The sequence below is a fragment of the Brachycentrus maculatus genome, unplaced genomic scaffold (genome assembly GCF_059751285.1).
Source record: "Brachycentrus maculatus isolate JH-2025_06_01 unplaced genomic scaffold, ASM5975128v1 h1tg000089l, whole genome shotgun sequence".
NCBI classification, from domain to species: domain Eukaryota; kingdom Metazoa; phylum Arthropoda; class Insecta; order Trichoptera; family Brachycentridae; genus Brachycentrus; species Brachycentrus maculatus.
Window position 1 is genome coordinate 3,286,499 of NW_028280843.1, and position 24,255 is coordinate 3,310,753.

A 24,255-nucleotide genomic window follows, 5' to 3' on the forward strand; every position below is an offset into this window, starting at 1 on the left:
TTTATACAACTGTTTCCCAACATTTGGAATTGTTCGCTATGGATGCATAAAACGGAATTATGATTTGAAAAAATAAATAATATAACCATCCAAAATTTTACCTTTTAGATTAAGACACACCCACACGCACATATGTATATATATATATATATATTATATATATATATATATATATATATATATATATATATATATATATATATATATATATATATATATATATATATATATATATATATATATGTATATATATATATATATATATATATATATATATATATATATATATATATATATATATATATATATATATATATATATACATACATACATATATAAATATATATTAACGATACTTATTTCATCTCAATTTGAGATACCTGTAATATCAATAGTATCATCAGTAGGTTGAATGAATGATTCAGTGTATGTCCAAAACAAATGTTAAAAAAAAATTCCGGTACACTCATTTAGTGTATTTTTAATTTCGATAAGTGATCAATTTAAAAAATAATCACGCAAAACGTGTTTGCTTCGAATCCATCGGTGAAAAATCTATATGTTATCTCCGTGTTAAAAAATAAACACATTTGAATAAAGGCTGCGGTAAATAAACACTCAATACACTGTAAACTGGCAAATTGATGGTTCTTTGTATTTAAAGAAAAGTATAAACGAAATCGCGAATTTTGCGGGGTAAATATTTGGATTTCATGTAAAAAATCGAAAGGTCAAGTGATTTGAAACTTCATCGAAAAGAAGCAAGTATATTTTATATTTAAATGATAAATTGATGAAAAAGGATAAAATTTCGTGGCTTATAATTTTACGAAAATATCATAAAAAAAATATTCTCAAAACTAATCGGATTCAAGAAAAAACTTAATGACAGTTCGAAAAGCATAGATCTATACCGAAAACCTTGCCGGATATTCGCTATCCGGCCATTTAAACATCATCTGTAGTATGGATTATAAACAATTTTTAAACGTTATATGTTTCTATGATCGACCATGCCACCTAATCCCTATAGTTTTTAGCCCACTATTTCAATTGTTTTAGTTGTTTATACAAAGTTAATTTTCTTAGTCGATAAATCTATTTAATAATACGTTATTTTTAGGATTAAATGACTTAAGAGGCTGACTATCATAAAATCGAATGAAATGATCAATTTCATTATGTGGATTCGTTACCTTGACATCAAAGCCAATATTCGATATAGGATCGCGCTGTTAAAATTCCAAAATGAAGTGAAAATAATTGAAACACCATGAGATATAAATTTCGACGTAATAGTGGGTGGGCTGTGCTTTAAGAAGGAAAATAACGTGAAAATAAGTGCATCACTGGATAGAAGCCAGGAGATGTTTAGACACAGGTAACAGCTTGTGTTTAAGCAAGGCTAAAGATACTTTTAATGACCGTGTAAGAACTGATTGACACGTTCATTGCAGCTAAACGTGTTGAATCAGTCAGTGTATTTAATGTGACAGCTGTGAACTAAAGAATAATAGCAAATACAATGCCAAAATGCTAAACGTCTCCTGAAATTATTTTGATTTATTTTTAATAAATTGTGAAATATGACGGTATTATTTTTTGACATCTCATCAAAGATGAAGAAGAATATGGAAGTCTGGGCATTTACGGGGCTGACGACCGTCATAGGCTGGTTTAAGTGATCACTTTACACACGTGTAACATTCACCAATTGTACCCATTATTGACAACCACACTACTCAAATTCTTGGAAGTTCTATATATATGAACCAATTTAGAAACCTTGTTCTTGAATCACTAGAACTTCACTAGAGACATCTATTGGTGAGATGTAAAGAAGCTTTTTTATTAAGCAGAAACTCTTATATTAGTGTGTGAGATCCGAATCCTGGATTATATTCACACACATGAGAAACGCCAGAAAATACCATTTTCATTTTTATTATTAAGCTTATAATTTGACCAGATAATTTATTTACAACATTTTGAGTGTGTCCAAATACTTGTTCACAAAATTTGGATTATCTCCAATTACAGGAGTAAATGCCCAGACTTCCATATTCTTCTTCATCTTTGATGAGATGTCAAAAAATAATATGAAAATAACTCCTGTAATTGGAGATAATCCAGATTTTGTGAACAAGTATTTGGACACACTCAAAATGTTGTAAATATGACGGTAATGATTATGGTAAAAATTGCTTCTATTAAATTATACACTAGGGCGTTAGAAGCAAACGCAGAAATATTCTTAAAACTAGAGGTATTTATGCCGAAATTAAGTTTAAAGAAGTGTTAAAATTAAAAGTGTTAAAATTTCATGCATTGATTCGGCAGTCACATTGTGGTAATATTTATCCGATTTTGATTTATTTTTAAATCTTTTGTTACACGTGTTTTGATGTATTCTCTGCATTGGTTTCAAATACCTTACTGTATTTAAAATCATACAGAATGCATCGAAAAACGTGTCACAAATACTGGTATTGATCAAGTGAAATTTAATTTAATTTAACTGACTCTTAAAATCTAAAAAAACGGAGTTAAAATTAAAAAAAACATTCAAAACAGCACGAGTTTTGTAAGATATTCTTAGCCAAATGTCAGTTTTTAATCTAATTTTCATTTTGGTATGGTACTTTTTCAGCCATATTCATGCCGTTTAAAAAAATACTAAATCGATTAAATTTACTTTTTCATCGCCTCTTCATGAACCAATTGGGGTTTAAATTACCCCAGAAGTGTTGAAATTATTGTATTTTTTTTTTCAATTAAAATTTACACACGTGGGTTTTTAAGATAGCGAGTGCATACGTTTTTGTGATTTTGCTAGGTTTATCGTGGCCATTAAAAAAATGGTTGGTAAAACATTATTTTACTAAGGGTAAATTATGGAATGAAAAAAGTTATGTTTTAATGTTTTATCACACAAAATATCATATTAGGTAGGTACTCAATATATTATAAATAAAGACGTGTGTTGAGACTCGAATGAATCGCTTTTTTAGCTTCTTGAAAACTCACGTGTATGGCAAGCTGAGTACGTTAAATTAAGTTAAGGTTTAATACTCGTTTTATCTACGCAACGAGGTAAACCAAGACAAAACACAAGGAGTAAGTATGACTAATGTTACTTTCAACGAAGATTTACTGCGCTTCTTGGCTTTGTAAACCTATCACCAGAAACGTTTATTGCAAATTAATGAGTGCAACAATATTTCAAACGAGGTACCACAATTTATGTGGGAAGACGGTACTTAATTTTATGTTTTCATAAAGTTCAACTGCCTTGTCTAAAATCGCAGTATTGAAAACGGTATTTTAAAATGATAGCGTTAGTTTCAGTATTTAAATAAAATTATATTAATAATATTTTTCATAATGTATTCAGTGCATAAAAATAAATGTTTATTCGCGTAACAGGCCATTTTTTGTCGACGATATCTGGATATTAAGAAGTTATTTTGGTGGTAATATAGCACTCAGTGCAATGCAGAGCTTATGACCTGTCATTGACTGGGGTTGTTACGTAGTATTTCTATTTGACAGGTACATTTCACATTTTATATACAAATTTCAGTCCTGCTATCTATCTGATGCAATATACAAAAAATGATAAGAACTGTAACTTTGTATATAAGAGTCTTTTTTAATTATTCCACGTGCTAAGAAATATCTGAAAAATAATTGTTTAATTTTGTGCATATTAATTACAAATTTATAAATCTAAAAGTTAATGACAAGCGTAAGCCACGATATTAAAAATTAGGAATATTATTTCCACCTATAAAAACATCGTCTCTCTTTAGGTATCTATAAAGTGACATTCTTTCACTCACTCCTTTCAAGAACGTCCTAAATCAAAAATCGACAATTTTCAGTTGTGCATGTTTTCAGAATGCCCAGAAAATGTACTATATCCCAGCAAAGCGGCATATTTCCAACTTAATATTTACCTGCTACAGGGCAGAAAATGTTGTTTTTGCATTTTGAAGAAAAGGTATTTTTTAACTATTTTTTTTAAATATACTATATATTATTCAAATAGAGAAAAAACCTTTAGGTTTTACCTAAAAAGATCTGTTGCACAGTAAAAAGTTCAATAAGTGGCTTGATATTTATTTTTAATACATTGTGTCATATTTTTAAACTTTAAAAACGTTCTTCTGAAAAATCAGGTTTTTTGATTTATGACGTTCTTGAAAGGAGTGAGCGATGTGTAAACCTACCAACCTACATGTCTTCTGTCAGGTATATTATTAAATACACCCGTTCTACAACGTACATATTTTTGAAATTCCTTTAAATAGAAATCCACGTACACGCATAAGGAGTGGGAAGCTATAATTGATGGTGAAACTAATTTTATATCTAAAACTTCTTTATAAAATTTTAGAACGAGAAAAAAATATACACCTATCAAGAAGTGGGCGCAGACAAGATATTATAATTAAATAATTCCAAGAATACTTTCTGCCCATTACACTAATGATCTTTTTCTTCCTCCATGCATTCCAATTTCAAATAAGTGATTCAGAAAAATCACCAGTCAAGTCGGTCTCTAAAACGTCAGTTTGAAGAAAAAAAGTCCTCCGTAACACACTTCGGCGACATACGCCAAGAAATCTGATGATATTTTGTAAGAAAATACGTGAAAAAATAATCGAATCGTATCGCTGACGTATTTTAACATGCAGTGTCAACGACCATGCCATGCGACACTCATTTCACGAATTTCGTTTTAAAATTCACTTTAGGCCATCTTATCTGATTCCCATTTGAATTTTAAAAGCGTGGAAACTGTTTAATTTGCTTAAGTGAGAGTCGTTAAGATGATTAATAAGATTATCGTAAGCATTTACGTCTTGTTTTATTTTCGGAAATAGGTTAAAAACTGGTAAGCAAAAGAAAGAAAAAAACTCAGACGTGAAAGAATCATATGTTTCATATACATACAATACATTACGATTATAGATGTCCAGAAATTACTTCGATTTGTTGCAAATTTACTATATTTTATGTATTTTTAAAACCTCTCACAGCATATTTCAAAATAAAGAAAAAATATTAATATTTCTGGTTGTGACAAATTATTGAGTACTTGCCTTTATAATACATATAAGTTTATTGTCATTTTACTGAAACAAATATGTGATACGTACTTTTGTAGACTCATACACACTTATATAAATCGTAAGCAATACATTTCATAGACAATAAAGTACCTGTGTATGATTTGATTAAAAAATAATAAAATACTGCGATCTAGAGACTAATTTCATCCTTGTGTAAAATTATTTAAAAAAAATACATACAGATTTAGATACGGTTTTTGAATGTTTATTTTTCGTTTATTTGGCATTTAACACACATTTTTGGATTTCGTAGAAAATTATTAGTTTGTTCCTAACAACATAAAATAAATTATGTAAAATATATTGTTTAATGTATCAAATAACGCCATCTACAGTTGGTCACCAACAAAATATTATAAATAAGTAAAATGAAAATAAAAAAAAAACTTAAAAACCTTTTTTTTTGAAATGCCATAAAATTAGAATATTGCACTGTTATAAAAATTATTATAATGTTTTTTTTAATAGTATATTTGTAAATCCTTGTGATATCTCAAGAATTCATAGAATCAAACAAGTTATATATTATCAAATGTACTGTAATATACAAACGATATCCAGGTACGACAGTATTTATTATTTCAAAATTAAACATTTATTGTCTTTGAAGTTTCTGAGATAAACTAATGCAGATGGTTTTCGTCGCCTCTCCTGACTTAGAAATATAGTTACAGGTCTAGCAGCTGAAAATAGTCGACCTTGTTTGAGAGTGACTTTTCAGAAATAAATCACAGACACCTCTAGAGACATATGGACAAGTCGAAAAGGAAGCTGATTCACCAGATACCTGTCGCAGGAACACACGAAGTTCGCGACTCACTGCGTCTATCTGTCTATAAAATCAATTTCACATGCCAAGTGGTATTCATCTTTTAGAATTGATCAAACACGAAACAGTCAGACTGAAATATCTTTACTTTGTTCCTTTATTTAAGTAGGCGTTTGTACTAAAAATATTCTATAAACACAGATAATAATATTATGACTCGTACCATGGATGTATTATAACGCTGAGGAATGGATTAATATATTTGAGGTAAACGCTGGAATAACATTAGATGTACCTACCTATTAATTAAATTAAAAATAGGATCAAATTGACTCATAGATGATAAATATTAATCATGTTTATCTGAATTTTTTTTTAAATATGTTCTTTATTTTGAATAAATGAAAAAAAAAAAATAATAATAATATATATATATATATATATATATATATATATATATATATATATATATATATATATATATATATATATATATATATATATATATATATATATATATATATATATATATATATATATATATATATATATATATATATATATATATTTATATATATATATATATATATATATATATATATATATATATATATATATATGTATATATATATATATATATATATATATATTTATATATATATATATATATATATATATATATATATATATATATATATATATATATATATATATATATATATATAATTTATAATTGAAGCAGTAACTTTGTTTTATGATCACTATTTATAGTGATTTTAAAACAAAATTACATTTTAATAATGAAAAATATATGGGTTTTAATTTTTTTTTAAATGAAAAATAATCAAATTCAAACGTCAAAAACTACCAAACCTATCTGTTTTTCAATATAAAATATCACAGCAACAATAACATAAGTTATATTTTGCTTGACACATATTTATTGTTTATCCCAAACTTTAATAATATTTCATGAATTTTACTTTTAATAACATTTAAGATTAAATAACATTGTAAAGCAACACCTTTATTTTGGACCGTTTCCAATCACTCTATACAAGGATTTCAATAAATCACTTCTAGGAAAAAAAAAGAAAAAATGAGGAAATTATTTGAAGGAGAGTATATATATATTAAACATGTATTCTATTTTAGAGCATCCTAGTGACAATTTGGTTAACCAATCACTATATTTACTAATAAAATTCAGTAATCGCCATATTAGTGCATAGTACTCAAGTGTAATCTTGGAGATTCGATGCATTACCTTTGATCTAATTTTAACTTTCTCATATCTGGTTCCAGTATGTGATAATAATAATTCAGACTCAAATTCAAGAAGTCTTACTCATCACCCATGTCTGAATTGTAACTTTTCCGCATACGGGCGGTGCGGAGAGCGTGTCTGCGAACAGACACTCTTCTTTTAGGACGGTTTCCTAACAGGAGCATCGGAAGTTTGTAGGGAAATCAGGTGTGGTGCAACGTGTGTATGGAGACTGCAAGGAATACGGTTGAAAGGGACGAGATGAGATGAAGCGAGGCGTGTGCTAATAGAACGCAGGAATGAGGAAAGTAAACAAACGGTTGTTGCGGCAACATTACCTACTGAAAACACGATATTTTAAATTTGATTTCACTGTTTGTTGAATTTTGAGGTGTCGGAAGTGAACGATAGACACGAAAATCATTTTACGCTATCAAAGAAAGTGATTTTGAGAAATGTTTTAAAATAACCATTCATCACATACATATATTTAAATGATCGGTAATTTTGGTAGTACCTATAAACATGTTTCTTAACATGAAATGGTGCATATGCAAAGTCGTTTTTGTGATTAGTATTATAAATAACATATCAGTTAATGACATGCCAACATTCTTATTTAAACGTTTTTTTCTGATTTAAATATCTCAAGTTATATGCTGTTACAAAACGTTTTGTAAAATATATTGGGTTTTAAAAAATATATATAAATGCTGGTGATTAAACTAAGTATAATTACTTAATTTGGACCTTTTTAAATAAAATTTTTTTTTTTTTTTTTTTTTATTGTTTTTTTACATGGTATTTCCTTCTTTAAGGGAATTTAATAAGTAATATGAATACTCGCTGTAATACTCTCCACTAGACACTTATTTTATTGATTTTTATTTTACGTTGTATATTGTATGGTGTTAAGCTACCATGCTAGAGGTTCCAGATTGATTCCCGGGGGAGTCAAAATAATTAAAATTTAAGAGTGATTTTCATTCTAATATGTATTTAATATCACAATGGATTGGCTTGCCTTCGTGTAATTAACGATCAATATAACACTGCGTCGTCACAATTCAGAATCCTATGCAACAATGGGTGTGGACAATGTATTTTTCACAATCTTTTCAGAGGCCGGTATGGAGGGGGGGTCTAGGCTTACCGTCCCGGTTTGCGGTCGGTTGGGGCGGCCGTGACGGTGGGTTTGTGTCTGGGGTCGCTGTGTGTCCGTTTGGGCCTCACGGCTAGTTTGTGTTTGGCCGCCGATGTGTCCAGGAGGGTTGAGGATGTGTCTCCGAGGTCCAGGTCGGGGTCCAGGCGAGGTTTTCTGGGAACAGATGGCATGCTTTGTACTACTTGGGGTTGGATAAATGGATGCGTGCGGTACAAACAAGGAAATGGCACGAGTAATATGTACCATAATACCATAAAGGAAAAATCATTTTTCAGGCTTAATTTTAAAAAAAAAGCTATACCAAAGTTGTCAAATTTATATATATATATATATATATATATATATATATATATATATATATATATATATATATATATATATATATATATATATATATATATATATATATAACGTGGTAATATTTTCCTTTTGAAAATTAAGTGTAAATAATATGTAAAGTGGGTGTATAATAATAAAATAAACAATGTGTTGCTTTGTAATTAAAGTTTATTCTTAATTTATCTTTATAATAATTTTTATATCTATCTATCTATCTATCTATCTGATTCTGACAGTTAATAATATTATCGGAAGTCTTTTGTTTAATTCTGAGCTGGAACTGTTTTGTGTAGGTACTATTTGTAAGTACTTAATAAAATGTATAGGTAGGTACCTAGTTATTTTATTACATCTCCCCCCTTGGGGATGAAAATTCATAGTAAAATTTAGTGATATGATAATTTTTTTTTTTTTCTTTCTTTCTTTTTTCCTTCTTTTTTTCTTTCTTTTTTTTTTTCTTTTTTCCGTTCTTTTTTTTCTTTCTTTTTTTTGTATTTTTTTTTTCTTCTTGACCCTTTTAAAGTAGACACAGTTTTTTTTCAATCCATTTGTTTTTTTCTTTTGAATTCCTTCATTTTTATTCTGATCTCTTAAAGTATCTTCTAATTTAACCAAATTTACAACTTTTAATTGTTCATCTGCATTTTCATTCGAGTTTAATACTGGATTCCTGCTTAGACAATCTACTTCTAAATTCTTCTTTCCTGGAGTATATTTTATTTTATCTTTCGTAGAAGTTTTTTCTACTTTATTTATATTTTCATTTTTCAAGCACTGTTTCTGTGTTATTTGTATGTCTTCATTTTTATTCTGATCTTTTAAAATATCTTCTAATTTAACCAAATTTACAACTTTTAATTGTTCATTTGCATTTTCCTTCGATTCTGTTACTGGATTCCTGCTCATACAATCTGCTTCGAAATTCTTCTTTTCTGGAGTATATTTTATTTTATATTTTGTAGAAATTTTTTCCACATTATTTTTATTTTCATTCTTCAAGCACTGTTTCTGTGTAATTTGTAAATCTTCATTTTTATTATTAATCTTATCATCCTCCTTTGTTTTAAACCAGCACGTTGCTTCAGAGTGATATCGAGTTCCCTTATTTAAATTTTCACAAATCTTACATGGACTTTTATCTTTAATTTTATCACTAGTTCTTAGATTTCCACGTCTTCTTTGTTTATCTTCTAATCGTTTTCTTTGATCATCTTCTAATTTTTCTCTCTCACTCCGAACATATTGTAGTAATTGTTTTAATACATCTAATGTTTCATAATCCATTTCCAATTAACAAAATTGTCGTTTTATAACGTGGTAATATTTTCCTTTTGAAAATTAAGTGTAAATAATATGTAAAGTGGGTGTATAATAATAAAATAAACAATGTGTTGCTTTGTAATTAAAGTTTATTCTTAATTTATCTTTATAATAATTTTTATATCTATCTATCTATCTATCTATCTGATTCTGACAGTTAATAATATTATCGGAAGTCTTTTGTTTAATTCTGAGCTGGAACTGTTTTGTGTAGGTACTATTTGTAAGTACTTAATAAAATGTATAGGTAGGTACCTAGTTATTTTATTACATATATATATATATATATATATATATATATATATATATATATATATATATATATATATATATATATATATATATATATATATGTATATATATATATATATATATATATATATATATATATATATATATATATATATATATATATATATATATCTATATATATATATATAAATATATATATATATATATATATATATATATATATATATATATATATATATATATATATATATATACATATATATATATATATATATATATATATATATATATATATATATATTCACGGGACAAGCAAAGGCGAAATCTTCTATTGTATAGTCTAAAACATGAAAATATGGAATTTAATATTTTTTTAAATATTAAATGGCTAGCATGTTTCACAAGCTTATACGAGTATGGGAATGCAACCCTGAATGCCCTAACCACAATTACTATTCTCCTTTCCTACTTAGTGTTTCTCTACTTTTTCCCCATATTTAACATATTTGCAGTAACATATTTTACACTGAACTCCTTCACTTACATCATCCCATAAATATATTTCACCCTTGATAAGATTTTGGAGCGCAGACTGATCATCGATGATCGAGTTGACACTGAGTCGATCCAATGTTGTACCCTTTGCACCATTTAGGTATTAGAATTACTTAATATTTTTCATAAAAGAGATTTTAAAAATATATTCTGTTTTATTGGCAGCCTTAAGAGTTTTTAAAACCTAAGATGTAGATTTTACAGAGAAAACGTATTTTTTAAATCGATTGATATGAGTTAAGTTGTAAATAGGCACGTAAGTCACCTACCCACACCATTTGATAAATAATGCGAGATGACAGATAGAAAACACAACGATTGTAAAAATGATATGTGAGTGGATGCGATGAAAGTTCCCATTATCAATTGATAAGTAAACAAACAATTCACACAAGAGGAAGATACATAAAGAATTTAATATTATGGAAGAAATACAAAATATAAAGAGTTCGCAGAATTAAAAGAACCGTAATAAATTGACAGCTACCAAATGAAGTTCTGTGAATTGAGATATTTAAGTCTTTCTTTTGACCTAGCCTGATTCGAAGAAACTGTTTGAATTCGGATAATTTTTCGATAATTTCAAATGACTTATACTCGTAATAACTGACTTATATTAGTAATAACAGACAAAGTAATCATGCATATATATACCGTTGCTTTCTTGACTAACTGTGATATCTGCGTTTACTCACATTTTACAGGAGAGCGTTTATCGGGGGCGGAAAAGGGTTAAAAGAAGAGATATTTCAATGAAAACGTCTTTTTGACGTTGTTAGATTAGTAATTTAGATTGATTAAAATAAATGAATAACGAAATTGACATTTCTTGATAAAATTCATATTTGAATCTTAATTTGTTGTTATATAAACTGAAATAAATACGCTTCTATTTATTTAATACACAAAATGAGTGCTTGGGCCCCATTAACTCAAATATCTTCAGATTGATTTACCTAGTCAAATACATAAATATAACGTTATTTTTATTTATTAAATAAAGTAACAATTGTTTTTTCGTAATTAAATTAATTTTCTAGACATTTCTACTATACAATCTTAAAATTAAGCTCAGCTCAAGAAACTAAGCTCTTGTACTTGGAGAGGGACGTACACTTATTATTTATTGTTTGTGTTTGTTGGTAATATAGTTAATTTTTGTTATAATTATTTTTTTGTGTGTGTGTGTTTTTTTTTCTAAGATTTACATGTATATAATGAATTAACTGAACAAAGTATTTCCAATTCATTTCGCTTAAAAGTAAAATTTAACATAATTGAGTATGTATATCGTTTAGTATCTTAAATAGTAGCTGTTACATTGTAAGTAAGTAATTAAAGCTAGAACATTCGTCTTTTTGGTGTCTGCATCTATTGTCGATGGTTAAAATACAGAAGATCGACAGCCGTGATGACTTTATTTAACCTATCGGTATGCTAAAGCTATCCCTGTTGAAAATGTCAGCCGAGACGAGCATCACAAGATCCTGACGTTGCATGAAGATGTGATATTTATAGTAACGCAGCGTAATGCATATACTTATATAGAGCAATGCACGCGTGGAATATTTATGGTGCATGTGCGATACGAGTATCGTGCGCTTCTGGGATTCACATCCGCGTAAAAATAAACGTCACATCTGACCCTAAATTTATATGAAAACCATGTTGAGGATGAATAGGTTTTATCATTTGTATCGCTTCTGGCATTTACTATCCGCGTAAAAATACACGTAAAATCTGGCCCAAAATTTAGGTGAATAACCTTTATCATGTTGAGGGTGATTGGGTTTTATCATTTATATCGCTTTTGGGATTCACTATCCGAGTAAAAATAAACGTTAAATCTGACCCAAAATTAAGATGAAAACTTTCATCATATTGAGGATGATTGGGTGTTATCATTTATGGGTAATATCTGGTTTAACATAATGTACGCAAAAAAGGAGTTATTAAAATTCTGTCAGTGTGTACAAATGTTAAAAAAATACGTTTTTCCCCATTGCTCGCCATGTAATCATATGTCGCTGCTATAGAGTCTGCAAGGTTCACGTGGGGGAATGAGTGTTTTTTAAAGTAACGTTACAGTGTTCTCCCGTCATTTGAAATGTAGAAAATTTAAAAATGTATGTTTCTTTTTAATTGAATTTTTACTTGGTAAATGCCACCGTCTCTTAACATCTATTTGACACGTGTTTTGATGCATTCAGTATCATTATCAAATACCGTATCTGAAGCAAGTCTGAATTTTAAAATTGTGCACTCAGGACATTGAAAGACAAGGAGATGATAGAAGATGTATACTATTTTTTATCAGTGGGAACATAAACATCATGAGAGAATGTCTTATTTTTAATTATGGGTTTATTTTATATTTCTTTTTACAAATGATTTTTTTTTCAATGTTGCAGTTCACGACATTTCAAATGATTAATTTTAATGATTTCTACGTTGTTATTAAATGATTAAAAAACTCTTTTTATATTTAAAAAATAACATCACAAGTTTCCTGATTCTTGTTTTGAATTTTCGGGAATGAAGTTTTGAATTTTCACCAATTTAAAAACTTCGTCAGCCAGTAAATAACACAGTTATCTAGTAAATGTTTAATTTTATTTTTAGTTCTAAGAATTTACACATGTTATCTCTTCGATTCCTTTACATATTTCATTAAGAATGCTGGAGATTTTTTCTGAATTTTTAACCGCATATCATAAAATATTTAACAAACTCCGCTTCATTGCGTTTACTTTTGGTCTGAAAAATACATAAATTTCTCAAGTTTTATTCAAAATGTTTTTTTCGAAGCAACAATTTAAAATAAAGCATAGTTTTCACTACTCCAGCACTGTATCAAACTTAAAAATAGTTTAATTTTGCTGGATTTTCTGTGCTGATAAATAGGGGAGATTGGATTATTACACCAATTAGTGCTTTCGCCCATTAGTTTTTTTTTTACGTATTAAAATATTTATCACACCCACGTATATAAATTTTATACTAAACTAACATCATGATTCACATTTGAAAATTATATTAATGATAGTAATAATTTACTTCAGAAATGTATCATGGAAAGATATTATGAAAATAATTTGTCAGAGAGTTCCAGTTTTTAAAGCAATATACCTTAATTCATATATTTATTATGTAAACATTCTTTAATAAATCACTTCAATTTATACTTGAAATCAAGATCAACGTTAAAATAAAAAAATCACATATTGTTTTCTTTAGTAAAAATAATCTTTTTGATAACTTTTATGCTACAATACATAATACTAATATAACTAATATTTTGTCCACCTCCGTAGTTTAGTTACCAAAATTGGACTGTATTTAGTGCATGCATATATATATATATATATATATATATATATATATATATATATATATATATATATATATATATATATATATATATATATATATATATATATATATATATATATATATATATATATATCTTAAGTTGTGTGACCTATATATATGATATTAATGTATGTGTATCACTATTAGATTATAGTTATTTAACAAATTTAAGTACCTAAATGCCTCAATAGTGTAGTGATTAGTGAGTTTAGCTAACGTCCCGAGCTCAATTTCCAGGGGGCACTATTATATTTATTAAATATTACCCTGGACTTGTACCTGAAATGCAGAGTTAATCACATTTCTTCTATGTAATTTACAATCAAGATAAAATTATTTGTATCCGATGCAGTGCTCAATACACCGTGGATTGTGGATAAGCGTTAGAAGAAGACATTTAATTTAAAAAAAGAATCTTATCTTTATCGATACAGCATTCATTAACTCTGAAAATGCATAGTTTTATTTTAAAACATAAGTATGTAAACAAAAGAATGTTCCTTACTTGGCACCAGTTTGCGCTGATGATTGAAGGATCTCCACAATATCTCCGGCCTTCATAGACACCTCATCATCAGCTGTTGCTGTGTAGTCACATGATGCCACCACCACATCGTCTACCTGCGAATTAAAAAAATCACTAAAGTGTCATGCCTTTAATAAAAAAAATTAAGAATATTCAAAGAATTGTAATAACGTCGAAAATTGATTGACTGATTTCGATATACACAACTAAAAAAGAACAAGGAAATATAATTTGGTTAAGAAGTTTTAACTAAACGATCTATGTTCTAATTGGCCAACAGTAGAGTTGGCCAAAATCGGGCTGAGTTTTAGTAAATGAGGAACTTAATTTTATGTGTTCTTACAGGGAGTAAGGATGTGAATTTATTACATTAATATATCAAATCAGCTTATTTTTCCCAGGGGTAGAAACATGTTGTGGACAAAATGGAATCCTAATATTTTTTTAATCTTATTTTTGGCTAAAAGAAAAAAAATACATGTATATTTATTGTAACTGCAGACAGTAGGTAGAATTCCATATTGAATTGTTGGGTAATATATCCAAAATTAAACAAGGTTTATTGGATTTGAATTCTGTATTTATTTATGTATATGTTAATACGTGACGCGTTTCGTCTTATTAAGACATTATCAAACAATCTTTTCGTCTTATTAAGACATTATCAAACACTGAATAAGACGAAACGCGTCACGTTTTAACATATTCATAAATAAATGTAGAATTCAAATCCAATAAACCTTGTTTAATTTTGGATATATTACCCAACAATTCAATACATGTATAGTGTAGGTATTATTCAATTAACGCTTTTATCAATTTCAATTACTTATGATATATTTACCTTATCAAAAATTAAGCTCTCAGTTCGACAAACAGAGTCCAGTTTTTTAAAGCTCGGCGTGTGTTCTATGCTCCCATCATATGCAAAAGAACTACGTATAGATTGTTCCGTTTCTAACTTCACCCCTCTTTGATTTTTCACCCACCCACCCAACCTCGTCATCCTTATATCATCGCTTAAGCTACTACATTCCGTAAATGATTGGCTATCTAAATCCTCGTCTTCTTTCGCTACTTGACAGCAGTACATAGAAAACCGATGAGCCGTTGGTTTATTCAGTCTCAATGCCGAAAAAACGTGCAAAGGTTCGAAGTGATTTATTCCCTTTTCATCAATAAGAGTGTATGCTACTTGACCAGTTAGTACGGCTCTACTTGATTCCCTCGGGACAACAGCCTGTAAACCTTTCTTCATAATCAAAACAGTTCCAGGATGCTTCTTGCGTTGCAGTAGAAAGTCTTCCATGGCCAAACTATTTTCATTGTGAAATAATGTAATAGGTACATCAGCAGAGCTTTGTAATGGTGGTTCTTCGGGTACTATCATTAAAGCTGCACTTTCTCGTACGAGTTCTCTTAGTTTTGGATCGGTCCTTGCTAACTCTGGATCAATCTCTAACTTTCGAAGTGCAGAACTTAGACTTGGGTGACGTTCGGCGAGTTGCCTCATTACTGTCAATCGTCTCAATGTATCCAATGTGCTTTCGTCGTTAGCTAGCTTAACCATGCTTTTCGGATCTGATAGGAGGTTCAATAAACTCGCTGCTACTGAATGCATTCCTAACGTTTTTGCAAGGCCAAGCGATTGGATGAGAAGTTGTTTTATGTCATCTTGACTCCCATTAGATAGCAGTTGGTTGAGTTGAACGTCACTCGTTTGCTTTACTGCTGATACGATTGCTTTTTGTAACGTTTCTGTTGCTTGCTGTTCCGTTGCAAGAGAAGCGGCCGATTCCGATATATTTTGCAATACATTTTTGATGAGTTCGGAGTTTGAATTCGATATGTTTTTGAATGCGGGACCTAAGCAGCTTTTTTCATCACGTAAAACAAAACTTAGTTTTTCAACAACGATGTCTTCATTAACAACTTCACTTTTGGCCATATTATTTATGGCTAATTTCAGCATTTCTACTTTATTTTTTGAAGAGTACTTTTTAATTTGCTCACAAAGATGTTCTTTATCTTTTTCATTTTGAAGAATATTATAAACTGAAGAAATAAACCGCTCATTCAAAGATTTTCCCAGTATTGTATCGATAGAATTAAGAACACACTTATATTTGTCTTTGTGATTACTATTGCTATTTATTTTATTTTCCTGTTCACATTGCTCAGCAATTACAGTAGCAGCCAGAACAGCTGCTGCGATAGCATTTTTGATATTTTCAATGTTGGTGTTATTGTTTTGTTCTTTTGATCCGTTGCAATTTTCAAATCTATTATCTTGAATATTATCCTGAGTACTCTTTTTTAATTCTTGCGAATTGGTATATACATCGACCATGTCACTAGACTGCTTATTGTTAACATTCATACTCATCTCAATTATCGATGTTATAATTGTTCTTAGTTGATCAGTAACTTCCTCCTTAAATCCGTAAGTGCTGATAAACGATTCCAATAATCTCGAGTTCTTGGTGTGTTCTAGAACAATATCTATAATTGGAACTTCGGCGGGTACTTGCCTACCTACGGACATGCCAGCTTCGGAGAGTTGTCGCAACATCTTCGAATCGATACTCAACTCACCCCTGGCAGAGGTGTCGGTGCCGTGAACTTTTAAAAGCTTTAACTCTTCAGGAGTAACGACAAAGCTTTGAACCGAAAACTCGAGTCCTTCTTCTCCTTCCGTTAAATCAGGTGCGATGAATTTAAGACCTTCCGCCGTGTGAACAATTTGGCCAGGGACAAAAGTTACTCCACGCTCAATTGATTCTACAACTCTACCAGGAACAAACCGAGGTCCTTCTTCAGTATCGACAACTTGACCTGGGACAAAACGAGAACCTTCTTCTTCTGTGGATATAACTTGACCAGGTATGAATGTTGGCCCTGCTTTCGTTTCTACAATTTGACCTGGCACAAATCTCGGTCCATCCTCAGTTTCAATTGTTTGACCGGGGACAAATTTACCTCCAGTTTTTGTTTCCACAACTTGACCCGGAACAAATTTGGGTCCATCTAACGTTTCTATTACTTGGCCGGGGACAAATTTTTCACCCTTTTCAGTAAACACTATTTGTCCAGGAACGAAACTTCCGTCAATCATCATTCCTGGAACGAATCTTGCACCGTCTTCTTCACCTTTGATAAGTCTGCCGGCAACAATTTTTCCATCAACTATCGGACAATCAATTCCAGGGAAAAATTCTATTCCTTTATCTGTTTGTACCATATGTCCAAAAACACAGACGGAATCACTATTGACACACATTGAGAAACTATCTATAACTAACCCCGTAGGAGTTGGTTCCATAAACACAATATCTTTTATCGATCTTGCGATAGCAAAATCTATTTCCCCATTGGGTCCCACTATAGTTTTTCCAGGCATAAACTTATCTCCTTCGGGTGTTTTCACAATCTGACCTTGAATAAACTTCGGACCATCCAAAGTTTCTACTGTAGTTCCAGGAATAAAATTTACATCGCCGCCATTTTCTACGGTTATGCCGGGCACAAACATTGGACTCCCATCTTTTAATATGACCGTTTGTCCGGCAACGAATTTTGGACCTTGTTCAGTATTTAACGTTGTACCAGGAATAAATTTTGTGTCATTATTTTGAGTTATACTTTGTCCTGGAACAAATTTCCATTCTGAATCTAGACAAATATTTTGACCAGGTATAAAAATTTCTCCATTTTCATGCTTAATTGTTTGTCCAGGAATAAATTGTGGACCTTGATCGGTTATCATTGTTTGTCCTGGAATAAAAGTTTTCTTTTTTTCTGGACTTTGAGAAACTTTTCCAGGGACAAACTTTGGTCCTTCTGATGATAATATAGTTTGACCTTCGACAAATTTCATTGTTCCGTTTTCAAGGCGAAGTGTTTGACCATGTACAAACTTTTCGCCATCAGAAGTTTCCATTGTTTGACCGGCAACAAATATGGGTTCATTCGTTTTGTTGCTCATGAATGTGTGACCCGGAACAAGTGCGGGTCCATCCGGAGTATATACAGTAAATCCTGGCACAAAAACTGGGCCGGCTGGAGTGGATACCGTTTGACCTGGAATGAACTTTTCACCAATCGGTGTGTCAATAATTTGTCCAGGTACAAACTTTTTCGCCGTGTTAATATCCAAAGTTAGGCCAGTAACTTTATTGACTTTCGAAGATTTTCCAGTCGCTATGGCTTTTACGATATCAGGAATTTCATCTAAGAAAGGAAGTTGTTCTTCAGAATCTATTCCTATGTTGCCAAGTTTTTCTTTAATGTTTGATGTGGTTTCTAATTTTTCTGGAGTTATTTTTTTAATAAGAGAAATTAATTCAATATCAGGAGTTTCCGTTACTGGGGAAAACGGTTCAATCGATGGAACGTTTTCAAATCCAGTTGTTATATTCAATATTTCAGGTATAACGGTTGGTATTTCGGAGGTGATTTTGAGCGATGTAGCTTTAATAGGTTGTGGTAAAGTCGTTATTCTTGGAATTCCCATAGCAGCTGCAGCTTCTCTTTCGAAAGTGTCCCAATCCCAAGATTCTATTAATGGTCGCATTAAATTTTTCCAATCTCCGTTAGGAACAAGAACCGGAGATTTGGTTTTAGATCTTTTTGGTTCAACTCGTTTCACTTCAAGTTTCTCTTTTATTTTGATTTCAACTTTAGTTTCAGCTTCTTTAATTTCCAGTTTAACGGGTGTAATTCGTTCTTTTTCTTCTTCATGTTTGATTTTCTTCGATAATCTTTCTTCTTTAACCTTTTCTTCTTTGAGTTCTTCAATTTCGGCAATTTTATCTTTTTCTTCGAATATTTTTTTCATTCCTGCTAGTCCGGAGGCACGCTTACGCTTTTTTCTTTTATCTAATTCTTCATTTTCGAACATTTTCAACGCATTTTCATTCGGACCTTCACCTTCGTAAAGTTCGAGCGTCTCGTCGAAATCGGCAAAGTCCATAGAAACATTACGGCCTTGTTTCATTTTTATAAGAATCGTGTCCGAATCTTTACCCAGCATCACATCTCGAACGTCACCGTCTCGTACCGCGGCTTCTAGACCGGCAGGGAACACGAGGTTGCATCGTTTTTCCTGAACTGTGTAGACATATTTTCTGTCTTCCGAAATATTTTTTGTTTCGATCAAATCCATTAATGATTTTATGGCATCGTTATTAAGGTCAAGAACGGGGAAAACATATCGATAATCCGCGAGGACTTGGTGTTTTCTATTGCCATAGTTGATCTCCGGTCCGTAGTGGTGGGGTGCGAGGTCTCCGGATACGTTTGTTATTTTGCACTTGGCCTTGTGTGCAGAACTAGCGGAGAGCAGCACGGGGATGTAATGGTGCGAGGGTAGGCCGTACGATTTGCCCGTGATCCGGCAGTAGCGGCGGGCATCAGCGGGCGAAATGGGTGGCAAAAGGGGGAAGTAGTTGGGCTTGGGCAGCCCTCGGCTGCAGCCCGTTATCCTGCAGTAGGACATCGTGCGCAAAAGGACTCTTATTCGTCAAGCTCCAAAATTGGAGAAATACACGCGATGTTTAGGTACGCAAAAAAAACTAAAATACTCGAACGTATAAATGTTCATCTTTCACTTAATTATTCACATTATATTTATTGACTACATGTAACTATTGTTTTAACTTAAAAGTAACTTATGAAAACACAACAATTTTAAATAGCACATTATTTAAAAGATAAACGAAATTATTTCATAAATTTTAGAAACGAATCGCCGGTAAACCGAAGTTAGCGAAATAATATTAAACGCGAATGTTTTGACATGTGTGTTGTAGAAGCGAGAGATGTCGGTGGCGATACGGGCGGACCTCGCGACGGGTAGCGCTGGACTGGTCTAAGGGACGGGAGCGCCGCGACGCCCTACTCGGGGAGAGCATTGCCCCAACTCGAGTATTTCAGCTAAAATACAGGATGCTCAATTTTAAACATGCATACTAAGCAATGATTACAATCCAACTTCAAATAAAATGTTATCAAACTATTTATGTATTTTTCTTTGATTTGATTCAAGGTGGAAAACGCAGCTATAAATATGTTTTTTTAATAAAATTAAAAATATACGTGCACATCATGGTACAATATTCATTTTCGAGTATTTTTAGAGCTGTATTTAAAGACAAAATTAATTAACTACGAAAAACGATAAATAATTATGATTAAAAAAGATAAATAATACATTTTTGACAGTGCCGTTGTTTGCAGATTCAACTAACATTTGAGGTGTTCCAAAAGCGATTAATGATACGAATATTTATAAAATATACCATTTTATAGCTACCAATTGAAATAAAAAAATACATTTTTCAGGGTTAGCACTTTAATCGTATAAGATGTAATCCTAAATATATAAGTATGTAAATCTTAAACAATACTTTATGCCTATGCACTATTGGGTGTGAATGAGAAGAATGTATTAAAAATGGAGCTACGTGGTTCTGGAAAGCGAAGGAAAAACAAACACATGTGAAAGTTGCGATTTTATCATGTAGAGATAGAACAGTCATGTGGAAAAAAAGGTGAGTCGAATTCTTATCCACAGACGGCAGAACGCGTGACGTCACGAGAGGTGTGCAAAGCTAAGAAAAAATGAGATCGAATCGGCCAGTGGAACGAGACACTTAACAAAAAAAAACAGACAATTCTACGGCCCATTTAAATATAGAGGATAAACAATGGAAACCGTTCAACCAAGTGCCAGCCAAATGGTTAAGACATTTGTACCACCAGGATGGGACTTCCGAGATAAATTTAGCATCATCAGAGTTTTTCTCTGGCAGGCGCGTTTCAGCATTAACCTTTAAGTTGTCGTTGGGATTTTAGTAGTTTTTTTTTCTCGAGAACTTGGCTTGTTGTGGACAGCATTGTCAAAAATGACAAGAATAGATCCTACCGACCGGTCAAGGCGAAGACGTAATCTCGGTAATTGCCATCGCTCGAGTAGGTGTTTCATTAATACCTACTTCAAATTTCGTGGATTATCTTCTCACAACACGAGGAAGTCGCGGAATTCCGGCGATAAATGATCACCAAATAGCTAATTAAACAAATTTAAAGAAATGTACAAAATCCAATTGTAATTTAAAATAAACCACTTGATTATTTTATTGCTACGATTAAGTTGTTTACCTAAGTTTGTATCGATTTAAAATTTTGCTGAAATTATTTATTGAAAAAACGGATTAAGTTCCTTTTTCTTATAGACGCATAACTCATGTAGTACATGTTAGATCACTTTTTTTTTTTTCATCTTTTTTATTTTTTATTATTATTTTTTTAGTTACTTTTTTATATTATTTTTTGTTTTCAGTTTGTCAAGTATTTAAAGTTTATATAAACACTTTATTCTAATTTTACTTCTTATAATATCTATTTTATTCTTGCCAGTGCCCTATACTATGACCTAAAATATATTGTATAACCACAAACAGGCCATGCCTTTGTGGGATCTTTTTTTGTATTAATGTTTTATTTTATTTATTTGTATTTGTATTTATTTTATGTTGTAAAATGCAAAAAAAATTAAAATAAAGAAAAACTATCATGTATTAATCTAAAAGTATGAATTCGATAGCCTGTCATCGAATATGTTATCCTTTTTTTTTAAACATAGGAAATGGTGCATAGTTTGTATTTAGAAAACATTTTACTCCAATTTCAGGAGGATTTTTCTTTTTTGTTTCAGTATTCACTTTGTGATAAGACTGATGATTAGATTAGACGATTAGATGATTGAAGTATAAATAAAACACATGTTTTTTCCACTTGAGTATTTACATATATTATTCCGACTAGCTTTGTAAGCTTCAGATGCTTCCATCTACGGGTATAAATATAAAATGCTAGTTTACATTCAAAGCGGTTAAAAAAATACTTTCTCGTAAATATAAAACTATTTCGTTTTGAAATATTGATTAACTAAATATTAATATATTATAAAATATTATTTAAACGTTTTGCCCTGGTTCTATACAAAAATAGCTATTCTTATCAATGAATAGGAAATGTAAAAGTAGAAGAAAGTAATAGAAGATTACGTCAGAAGACGTATAAAATGATTGCCAAATATTTCCACAAGATGAATCAGTAGATAATTCCTAATATTTCTGCACACCTCCACAGTTCCAGTAGACTCTTACCGGAATTAGTAATGTCTCAGGAGAAACACATTACTTATTTTTATTATCTTGTAAATATAAACGAAAATCTTCGCGGAAATCTTTATAACAGTGTATGTTTAGGCAAAAAATACTTCAATTGAGAAAACATATTAATAACTTGATTCTCATATACATATTAGAAAGAAGAAGAGAAATGGAGGTAATTTTAGAAAACACCGCACTAAAATTGCATTTAACTTTACGTAACTTTGTGGTATGGTGAGAAAACACTATTTTTATCATTTAACGTACACTTTGTGTTAAACCACTTAAAAATTAAGTGGTATTACACAAAGTAATAATATATAATAAAACCCTTATCCGCACCCCAATGGTGCATTGGGCACTGCGTCATATAAACGCAGTGTTATCTTGATCGTTTACACATGAAGGAAAGGTGCCATCAGCCCTCCGCTTCAGGTACTAGTACAGGGTAATATTTAATAAATATTACAGTGAAAAAATCACTCATATTTATTTTTACCCCCCCTGGGAATCGAATCCGGGTCCTCCAGAACGGTAGCCGAGCGTAAACACAAAGTAAACGATGAAAAATAAGTGTCTTAACGCTAGTTATAAATTTTATCGATGAAGTTATTGTAAAATATGATGTTAACTTTCTTAGTTTTATATGTAAAAAGTTTTTATTTGCAATCACTGCTTCATTTTCAATTAATTGTCTTCAAGATGAACCGTTGAGTTATTTTATTTTTAATTCCTAGTTATAAAAATCTATTCGTTGTTATTCAATATATAGTATATTGGAGATAACAGTTTTAAAAATAATTGGCAATTTTGCAATCATATCGAACTTCATCATTCTACATACAAGTTTGTAGATCAATGATGAAAATATTTATTGATTTACATTTTTTTATAAAAAAGTTACCTGCTTTTAACAAGAATTTTTGAAGTTATAAGCTAACATCAATTAATCATTATTAAAAAAAAAACGTAAGGTTTTTTTGAGGATATTTTATTTAAGCGATATTTTTTTAACGTTTCAATTTTTATTTTTTTTTATTTTTTTATTTTTTTTTTACAAAAATACATTTTTGAAATACAAAATAGGTAAATATACAGAACATCTTATATATAACGTTTCTACCTCTCTAATAAAGTAGATACTTGTGTTTAGAGAGGGAGTTCGTTTCACATTTTTTTTTTTTTTTTTTACAAACTAAGTAAATTAAAACAAAGTAAATTAAAATTAAAAATAAAAAATTAACAAGGTAAATTAAAAATTAAAAATAAACATTCTTTGGTATGGAGTCTAGGAAGGGGTGAGTCTTAAATATTTTTTAATTTTAGTTTTAAAAGTTTGATAATTTTTTATAGATTTTAAGTTTTCCGGAAGTTT

The 24,255-nt window shown here is 30.3% G+C and overlaps 1 protein-coding gene across 6 annotated transcripts in view; it reads right to left on the bottom strand.

Moving 5' to 3' along the window:
- Obsc (Obscurin) overlaps positions 1 to 24,255 on the bottom strand; it is a 120,588-nt gene that overhangs the window by 64,232 nt on the left and 32,101 nt on the right. For 4 of the 6 annotated variants that reach the window (XM_088257995.1, XM_088257997.1, XM_088257993.1 and 1 more), the window contains 2 exons: positions 14,683 to 14,798; positions 8,328 to 8,492 (listed from right to left, as the gene is read on the bottom strand). In XM_088257995.1, the coding sequence (XP_088114121.1) occupies positions 8,328 to 8,492; positions 14,683 to 14,798 (281 nt within the window). Of the gene's footprint in view, positions 1 to 8,327; positions 8,493 to 14,682; positions 14,799 to 15,547; positions 20,372 to 24,255 lie in introns of all 6 variants that reach the window. The other 2 variants (XM_088257998.1, XM_088257996.1) reach the window with 2 other exon arrangements.